The sequence below is a fragment of the Vitis vinifera genome, chromosome 1, assembly GCF_030704535.1.
Source record: "Vitis vinifera cultivar Pinot Noir 40024 chromosome 1, ASM3070453v1".
Taxonomy (NCBI): Eukaryota; Viridiplantae; Streptophyta; class Magnoliopsida; order Vitales; family Vitaceae; genus Vitis; species Vitis vinifera.
Window position 1 is genome coordinate 20,293,981 of NC_081805.1, and position 9,827 is coordinate 20,303,807.

The 9,827-nt window shown below is 36.3% G+C and overlaps 1 protein-coding gene across 1 annotated transcript; it reads left to right on the plus strand.

Moving 5' to 3' along the window:
• Positions 1-1,530: 1,530 nt before the first annotated feature.
• On the plus strand, positions 1,531-8,247 carry LOC132253797 (vegetative cell wall protein gp1-like). The gene is made up of 4 exons (XM_059736878.1): positions 1,531-1,897; positions 2,678-2,905; positions 7,445-7,533; positions 8,230-8,247. Exons 1-4 carry the CDS (start codon positions 1,531-1,533, stop codon positions 8,245-8,247), a joined length of 702 nt encoding a protein of 233 aa, XP_059592861.1.
• Positions 8,248-9,827: the final 1,580 nt, after the last annotated feature.

The window sequence follows — 9,827 nt, forward strand, 5'->3', positions numbered from 1 at the left end:
AACTAGTGGCCAAGTTGAGTTAGCCAACCGTGAGATCAAGAATATATTGATGAAGGTGGTCAATGTGAATAGGAAGGATTGGTCTATCAAGCTCCTGGATTCCTTATGGGCTTATAGGACCGCTTACAAGACCATTCTAGGAATGTCTCCCTATCGCCTTGTTTATGGCAAAGCGTGTCACCTTCCAGTGGAAATTGAGTATAAAGCATGGTGGGCAATCAAAAAGCTCAACATGGATTTGTCAAGAGCCGGGTTAAAGAGATGTTTAGATTTGAATGAATTAGAGGAATTGAGGAATGATGCATTCCTCAATTCAAAAATTGCAAAAGCAAGATTGAAAAAATGGCATGATCAGTTGGTAAATCAGAAGAATTTTACCAAAGGACAAAAAGTTTTGCTTTATGACTCTAAACTTCATCTCTTTCCAGGTAAATTGAAATCAAGGTGGACGGGTCCTTTCATAATTCATGAAGTGCATCCCAACGGAGTGGTGGAAATATTCAATCCCACAGGCAATCAAACCTTCAAAGTCAATGGCCATCGTCTCAAGCCATTTATAGAGCCTTACAATACAGACAAGGAGGAGATCAACCTCCTTGAACCACCACAACTTTGAGGAAAAGCAGGGTATCATGGGCTAAAGAAGTCCATGAATTTTTTGTTATAGTTTTATAGTTATATTAGTATTTTTATTTCTTTATATTTTAATTTTTCTTTAATCTTAGTTTATTTTGTCTTAATTCAAGTCAATTTTCATGATAAATTTCAGAAAAAAATCATGAAAGGTGAGGAGAGCTCTTCAAAAGCAGAACAGGGGAGTAAAACCAAGGAAGCAGAGCACCCAATTTCAAGGTGCCAAAATTTTCGCACACCTGATTTCAAGGTGCGAAAATTTCGCACACCCCAAAACCAAGGTGCGAAATCCTTGGGCCAAAAGAAGCCATTTTCGCACACCCCTACCTCAAGGTGCGAAATCAATTTCAAGGTGCGAAATCCCTTTTCAAGGTGCGAATTTCCTAAAAACCAATTTCGCACACCACTGTGGAAGGTGCGAAAATTTTCGCACTGTGCGAAATCCTCTCCTGGCACACGTGTGCCAATTTCGCACACCTCAAGCTGATTTTCGCACTGTGCGAAATAGTGTGCGAAAATTTCGCACACCACTATTCAAGGTGCGAAAATTTCGCACACCTCCTTTTAACGTGCGAAATCATCAGCCAGAAGGGTGCCATTTTCGCACACCCAATTCCAAGGTGCGAAATTTGCAGGCCAAGGTGCGAAAATTTCGCACGGTAAAATTTTAACTTCGAAAAATTTAAAACCGACTTTTAAATTAAAATTTTACCCCCGAAATTGTGCCTAACGTCCAAAAACGACTTTTCGGTTGCCTTGGAAAATTTTAAAAGATCAGAAACCCCTTCAACCTCATTCCTATATAAACCCCTGAAGTCCAGAAGCTCAAAGGACTCTCCTAAGCACCAGCTGAAAAACCTCTGGAATCCCGAACACCCATCTCCCTTCATTTCGGCCATGACGAAGACCAGAGGAGGCCTTTCCGCCTCCCCATCCTCACCGACACCTCGGCCACAGCGAGCCGCCATGGGAGCCGCACCTTCACCTCCCGTTCAGGCCCCGGCCATTCCCCCATCTAAGGGGGAAGCTCCTTCTCAGCGCCGATACCCCACCCGGAGGCCACCCGCAGACCCTGTGCCACCAGTCGAACAGGCCACGAGCCCTGTTTCTCGGCCCCCTGCGAAAAGGTCAAGGTTCTCGGATCCTGGAGAGCCATCCCACGCACCTCAGCCACAACCAGCTACAGAGGAACCTCGGATTCCAGTCGACATGCCTCCCGAGGCCATTATCAGGCGTCCCATGATAGCTGGACCGCCGATTGAGGGTAACCTGGATTGCAGAGATCGACCCTTCCATTCTGAGACCTATTTTGATATAGAGGCCCTCAGACAGCAGCCAGAGCTCAGAGATTCATTCCGACTGCTGCAGAGGTATCACATGGAGTCTTTTCTCACTCCTAGGCAATTCTACTATCCCAGAGTAGTTATAGATTTTTATCAATCTATGACTACTCGAGGTCTCCGCAATCCTACCCTCATCCAGTTTACTATAGACGGACGTCAGGGTGCCATTGGAGCTCGTCACATTGCTGAGGCCCTCCATATACCTTATGAGCCTGTATTTCAGGCAGATTTCAGGGAGTGGTCCTCATTCTCTCAGAGTGACATGGTCCGCATTTTGTCCAGGGGGACTTCTACAGCCTCGGTATTGACCAGGAGAGAGCTTCCATCTGGGATGCTCCTCATTGATGTGCTCCTGCGTGCCAACCTATTCCCCCTTCAGCATAAGGTTCAGAGGAGAGGAGCTATACTTGAGGCATTATTCAGGATTTCTGAGGGCTATTTCTTCGGCCCTCATCATTTGATTATGACTTCTCTTCTTCATTTTGAAGAGAAAGTCCATCGGAAGAAGCTTCAAAGGGCAGATGGCATCCCATTACTATTTCCGAGGCTCCTCTGCCAGATTTTAGAGCACTTGGGCTATCCTGAAGAGCCCCGTCTTGAGAGGCGCCGCCATTGCCGAGAGGACTTCTCTCTCGACAAATGGCATCACTTGGTAGCCTACTTTGCACCTTAGGGAGCCCCAGCTGTACATGCACCTCCAGAGCTACCCCGAGTTGAGCAGATACCTCAGGCCCAGCAGGATGAGATTCTCACAGAGACACCACCTCCTACCCCAGCAGCACACCCCTCAGTGCACATGCCCGAGGCTATACATTCTACCTCCCCTATCACTCAGGGTGCTCCACCAACAGCGCCAGCTACCCCAGCACCTCCTCCTCCATCTGAGCCCACTGTCACCATTTCTCTTACAGAATTCAGAGGCTTAGAGCGTTCATTGCGGACACTGAGCACTGCTCAGGATTCTATTATCCACCAGATGGCCACTATTCAGGCACACCAGGATCAGATCATCGCTACTCAGGCCCAGCATACCACGATCCTTCATCAGATTCAGCAGCATCTGAGTATGCAGACCCCTCTTGGGCATGATAGGTCTGCACCATCCGAGCCTCTAGTCCCAAATGAGGAGAGCTTGCCAGCTGAGCAGCCTATACCAGAGGAGGAGATCAGAGTAGAGCCATCACATGACCCCACTCATATCTGATCTTTTTATGTTTTACTTTTTATTTTAGACTTGTAAATCCCATCTTTTGCATGTGTTATAAATTGGGATTGGAAATAGTACTTGAAATCATACATTGTATATTTCTTTTTCAAGTTATATATATATATATATATATATATATATATATATATATATATATATATATATATATATATATATATATATATATATATATCCTTTTTGATTATATTCCCTTTTCTCATTACTCTTTTGTCTTTGGAATATGTGGTTTAAGGTACTCCATACCTCTTTTATACTCAGACTTTGTCTCACTCAGGAGGTACCACTTCCTCCCTTTATTTTTAATCGCTTTTGAAACATTGGGGACAATGTTCAACTTGGTTGGGGGGGAGAATTGAGAAAGGAAGTTTTGTTGTCAATATTAAGTTATTTTGGTATTTTAGTTAATTTTTGCTTAAATTTTAAATTTTTTTTAAGTTTTTTGAATCATTCTCTCTGGTTGTTAAAGATAATTCTTCAAAAATAAAATAGGATAAGTCGAGTTTTAACTTAATTATTTAAGTCTTAGAGTTTGTTTTATGCTTTCAAAGTTGATAATCTATTGAAGCCTCTTTGATTTTGAACTTTCTTCTTCCATTTCGAGCTTTACACACACTGTGCACATTAGATCCCGGATTTAAGATGTAAAACTTTCTCACTTTCTAAGCTTAGGAAAATTTTGACTTGGTTTATTACTTAACCTCTTTTTAATAGTGTTGGGACACCTCATAAAGACCAATGAGTCTTAGAAAAAGACCAATGAGTCTTAGAAAAAGAAAAAGAGAATAAGCTTCTATTCTTTCCTTGAAACCTAAGTATGATCCGAAGGGGTGGCGAAAGCCTTTAAAACCCGATGCCCTAAACCTTAATTGGTTGGGAGTCATCGATCCTCTGCTTGCTACATGGGTGAATTGGTTAAGTTTAGTAAGTAAAAAGAATTGCGAATAAGAAGGTGCGTTCTTAACCTATTAAGAGTTGGTTAATGTTACCAATATCCGAGAAAAGCTTAGGTTGGAGGGTGAGGATAGTTGTATATACTATATCCGGAAGCTAATTTCATTAACACTTAGCTTATTATGGAAGAGTTTGATTTGAAACCTTGAGAGTAGAGATTCTTTTGATACTTAATTGCATAATCTCCACTCTTTGTACTTTTTGTTTAAGTTTAAGCTTTGATAACTCCTATTGCATTTTGAATCTTCATATCTTTAGTTCACCAGGTGAGATGTGTTTGGATATCAGTCATGCCACTCAATTATTTTTTGGAATGAATTGCATGACCTCTTTTATATATATTATTACGTTTGCTTAGTTTTTCTCTCCTTAATTGCTAAGGGACTAGCAATATGTCGGTTGGGGGGAGTGATTACTACTCAAAACATGCTATTTTGTAGCTTGTAATTAGCTCTTTTAAACACCATTGAGTAGTAATTATTACCTTTTAACCCAATTAACATGTTAGGAGCCCTTGCAATCGTTTCTAACAATTGTGTTAAGTTTTGGTGCTTTTTGATAGCTTTATGCTCACCAAAGCAATTTAAGAATGAGGGAGAGCTATTTATAGTTCAGGGCAAAGCTTTTGAAAGCTTAAATTTATGAAGAAATCAAGCTATGGAGCCTCATAATCCTTTGCCTTAATCGTTCAAAGTTTACAAGGGAGAAACAATGGAGAAGAAGAAAACAGGGGATGAAAACAGGGGACACAGCTGCAGTCTTTTAGTGCACTTTTGGAGCACTTCCCAAAGTCCATTCTTTACATTCTATATACCATTTCGAAGCTCAGAAAGTCAAGAATCCAATGGTTCAAACCACGTATGATTTGGAGCTGAAATGAGGAAGATATGGACTTCGGAAGACAACTGCATCAAGCTGAGGGACAATTTCGCACACCACTGTTTAAGGTGCGAAATCCTCAGTCCACTGTGCGAAATTTTCGCACACCTCAAACCAACATGCGAAATTGGAACTCAGCGTGCGAAAATTGGATATTTTTGCCGACTTTTTTTCTTCTGATATTTTTGTGTTTAAATTTCCATTTTCTCCTTGTATTCAACCAACCATGTAATTCCTTAGCTAGGAAGTATCCAAGGAAGGGTAAAACTACCTTCCTATATAAATTCTCTTGTAATCACTGAATATATATCTTTTCGGGGAGCTTTCTCCAGGAGACCAACTTTTGTAAATTTGTTACTTAGTGAAATACAGAGATCTCTTTTGCTTTTATTTTCTCTCTTCTATTTTCTATTCTCTTGCAAGCCAAACACCCTCTGAGGATGTTTTCCCAGAGGATGAGAGGCTAAACAACAGTTTCTTGGATTAAAGGAAGCTAGGTGAAAAGTCCAGATTAAAAGGTGGAAAGTTTCCGTGCATTAAATTCAGGTAGTTGGAGTCCATAAATGGCTTTTAAAGCCAAGGTTTTGCCTTAAATCCCTTCGAATCACTTTGACTGGCCAATACATGGTAAGCTTAAGGTCTCTGTGGATGCTTATTGCTAGATCCATATCAGTCCATTAGTTATCATGTACGAGCCATTGGAAAGTGATTCAAGGTGATAGCCCATAGTGTCTTAAGCCATTAATGGACCTTGACTACCATCTCTAGTGACTTTTTATGGATTAAAACTTCATTGTCAAACCTATACCGGTTCGGGAAATAACTATAGGTTAAATCCCCAATGCGAGGAGAAAAATCCGGAATTTTCCACTTTGCATCTGGAACTTGAACCTAGCAACCTTTATCTCCGAGAGACTTTCTTTCTTCCACTTTTTACTTAGTTCTATGTGAGTTTAGTTTAAATCACCACTTTCAAAACAATTTTAATTTCTTTTAAATTTCAAGTTTGTGCTAAAGGAAATCATCAGAATCAATTTCTAATTTAGAGTCTATCATTGGTAGAGTGAAAACCCATCCCTGAGTTCGACCCTAGAGCTGCTATACTACAGTAGCTTTGCTACGCCAGTATAAGGTCATAGGTTTTATAAATGTTTTTGATTAAAAGATCCGGCTGGGGAAGTCAAGCTTAAAGAATCAAACACTTTTCCCATCAACATCAGTTTCAATAACAGTTTGCTATTGACACATAGTCAAGTTGCTATTGATACCAACTTTTCCCATCAGCATCAGTTTCAACAACACTTTTCCCATCAGCATCAGTTTCAACAACAGTTTGCTATTGACACACAGTCAAGGTAATGGTAAGGGTTTTGAAATCTCTGTTCAAAATGAAAGTTTAAAATTCAATTAGAGTGTGAATGCATTTATTATCTTCATTATTTTAATATAAACATTTCCAAATACTTATTATTTTAATATAAACAATTCAAACACTTATTATTTTAATGTAAACATTTCAAACACTTATTATTTTAATATATTTTTAACATAAAGCTTTCAAATTATAGTATGAAATCATTTAATGCATAAAAGTTAAGTTTTTGAAATAAGATATCTAAAAAATCCAGTAATAAAAATCAAAATTTTAAAACATCACTTTGTGTCAAGGTAATACCCCTATTTTGACCAGACAGAGTCTCCCTAACACGCCAATTTTTTCGGCAAAAATGGGTCATAGGTCAAGGGTTAAGACTAAAGACTTTAGTTTTAAAACCTGATTTTACACCCAAAATTTTCTAAATAATCCGATTTTTTTTTTATGTTGACGGGAACATTATATATAAAAAGGATCCATGTATATTATAGATATTAACTAGTAAAGAAAACTAGAAAATAATTCAAATAATTTTCATTTCCCTACTTTACCTTTTTACCCCTTTTACCCCCTAAGGGTAAGAAAAATACATAAAATAAAATAAATTCTAAATGAAAGCAGAAATTTAATAGAAAATTCTTACTTTCTTATTGCTGATAAATGTACAAGACTGAAGATACAAGTGATTGCTCCACTTGATACTTTGCTCTCACTTTTCACACACTTTTTTCCACACTCCTTCGGAGACACTGTTTTTTCTTCTACTACAACTAATTTATAGACAAAGCATTTACAAGTGACAGGTGAAAATTAATTCAAGTGGTTGGATGGTAGGAAAAATATTTACAGGTTTGGTTAATAATAAATACAAGGATGGTAAAGTCATTATGAGGTTTGACTTTTGGTTTTTCTTTAAACATCCGTCTGATACTTCTTCCACTTTCTCCTTGTCTTTTTTTTTCTATCACTTGCCAAATACGTGGCTTGTACATGGATTTCTTTCTGAACTTCTACTGCTTTATTAAATTTTTGTAGTTGGAGGCGCATTTACTGCTTCATTGTCGTCATTGCTGACATCATCCTTCTATTGCATTTTGCATATTATGATAACTTTCATCATCCAGGTTTTCCCAAAATAATGCGTCATCGCTGAGGTAGGAAGAGGGTTCTGGTATATCTACACTAAGTTCGGTTATAAAATTCTGTTATTCAGAAGTAATAAAAGGTTTTGGAACAATGATGTGTTCTAATGGTTTGTTTTTCCATATAGACATGGTTTTTGTTTCACCAATGAGATGAAATAACTTGTTTCGGGTTGGTCTATGATCATAAATCTGAAAAGCTCTAAAGTGAGTAAAAAATTATGGAAATTCATTCGAACGGGTCATTTCCCATTTGGGTTCTTATTGAGGGATGAGTGGTTCTTTATTGTGTTTTATATATACATGGTGATAGGTTGGTACTACCGATCCATCGGTTTGAAATAAAGGTGGAATGGTTTCAAAAGAAATGTCTATTTGTTTTTTGGTTTTAAAAAGATAAGTTAAAATATCTTTCAATTTTTCTAGGAAATTTTCAGGGATTTGAGATATATGGTTCATAAAAACATTTTTAAAAATTCCCTGATCCATGAGCTGGGATACTAAATCAAAGATTTCTTTATTTACAATACACATATTTGCATAAGCTAAATATATCACAAAGAAAAATTGAGGGTCATGATACGCCATATACCCTGTTTTTATCCCGACATTTTTGGTTTTAAAATGTTTATACAAAAGTTCTTGATTTTTAAACACTTTGTTATATTGGGTTTGCAGAAAGAAGGTTTCAACTAAAGAATAGTTATCAGCCCCGATTAGGTTTTTAACAAGAAGTTTTTCATATTGTTTAGACAGAAGAGCTAATTTCATAATTAAACTAAGCATTTTAGGTTAACTATTTGAACAACTGGTTTGACTAGTTGACATTGTATTTGTTTTCAAATCATTTATCAGTTTTTCCTAATTTTCTTGGATTTGGAGGTTTTGAAATTTTTGGGTTTCTAAAGCAATCAGTTGGTTTTGAAGATTTTGCAAATGTTGGGCTAAAGCTGACACAGTTTTTCCATAAGCATATTTTGAATTTTGGTTTGGAAAACTCTGTGGTTTTAGAGACCAAAAGTTATCTACAATAACCTTATGTTCTTCAAAATGGTTTTGAGAAAATAAAGAGTTAAACCTCAGATTTAGATTCAACACTTCATTCAGACATATGATTTCATATTGAAAGGTTCTAGCTTTAGTAGGATTTCTTTGAGCCATGTTGTAATCATAAAATCAATCATTAGTATTATCAACATTATTAACTATTTGTCTACTTAACCAATCTGCTAATATATTATCTTTTCCTTTAATATGTTCAAATTTAGGTTTGAAACCAATTAAAGAGTTTTGAAACTTTATCCATCTTTTGGTGGATAGTTTTGAAGAATTTTTGTTTTTAAAGAATTTTTTAATATTCTCACAGTCGGTTCTTAAAGTAAATTGTTCTTGGTTTAAAAATAATTGGAATTTTTTAAGACTAATATTATTGCTTCTATTTCTAAGTCTGTAGAACTAAGGTTCTTTTGATAATCTTTAAAAGTTCCACTATAATATCTACAAAGTTTTTCTTCTCCTATATTACTTACTGCTAAAAGTATACTTCCCCATCCTGTTTGACTAGCATCAGTTTGAACTAATTTATACTCACTTTCTAAGGGTAAATGTAAGGTTGGGAGATGCTTCACAAGTTTTTTTATTTTCTGTACAAGTTTAATATCTTCTTGGTTAAAATATCTTTGCCCTATGTTTTTTGTTTTACTATAAATGTGTCTAGCTAATCTACTAAGGTTTTTAATATATGGCTTAGCATAATTTAATAATCCTAAAAAACTTGAAGGGTTTTTAAGTCTTTTGAGTTTATTTGGAAATTTTTTTTTTTTTTGTACTATATGATCTTGCAATTTTATTTGTCCATTTTCTAATTCTAATCCTAAAAATTCTATTTGAGTTTTAAATAATTTCAATTTCTTTTTACTTACTATTCATCCATGACTAATTAGTTTTTCAAAAATAAATTCTAAATGCTTTATGTGTTCCTGAAGAGTATACGAAAAAACAAGAATATGATCAATATATACAAGAACAAAATAATATTTACCAAAAATATTATCCATCATTCATTGGAATATCTGAGGAGCATTTTTTTTAGTTTAAATGGCATTACATTCCATTCATATAATCCACAAAGACATGAAAACATTGTTCATGGTTTACTATCTTCGTCTAATCTAATTTGCCAAAATCCACTTTAACAATCTAACTGAGAAAAATATTTACATCCTTGAATAGAATTAATTAAAGAATCATTATTTGAAATTTTGTAGGCATCATCA

Excerpts from the sequence above, each read along its gene's own strand:
- LOC132253797 (XM_059736878.1), top strand. The coding sequence starts at position 1,531 with ATGACGAAGACCAGAGGAGGCCTTTCCGCCTCCCCATCCTCACCGACA. Across the intron at positions 1,898-2,677 it reads AGCTGGACCGCCGATTGAGG|AGCTACCCCGAGTTGAGCAG; the intron begins GTAACCTGGATT and ends ATGCACCTCCAG. Across the intron at positions 2,906-7,444 it reads AGAATTCAGAGGCTTAGAGC|TTGGAGGCGCATTTACTGCT; the intron begins GTTCATTGCGGA and ends AAATTTTTGTAG.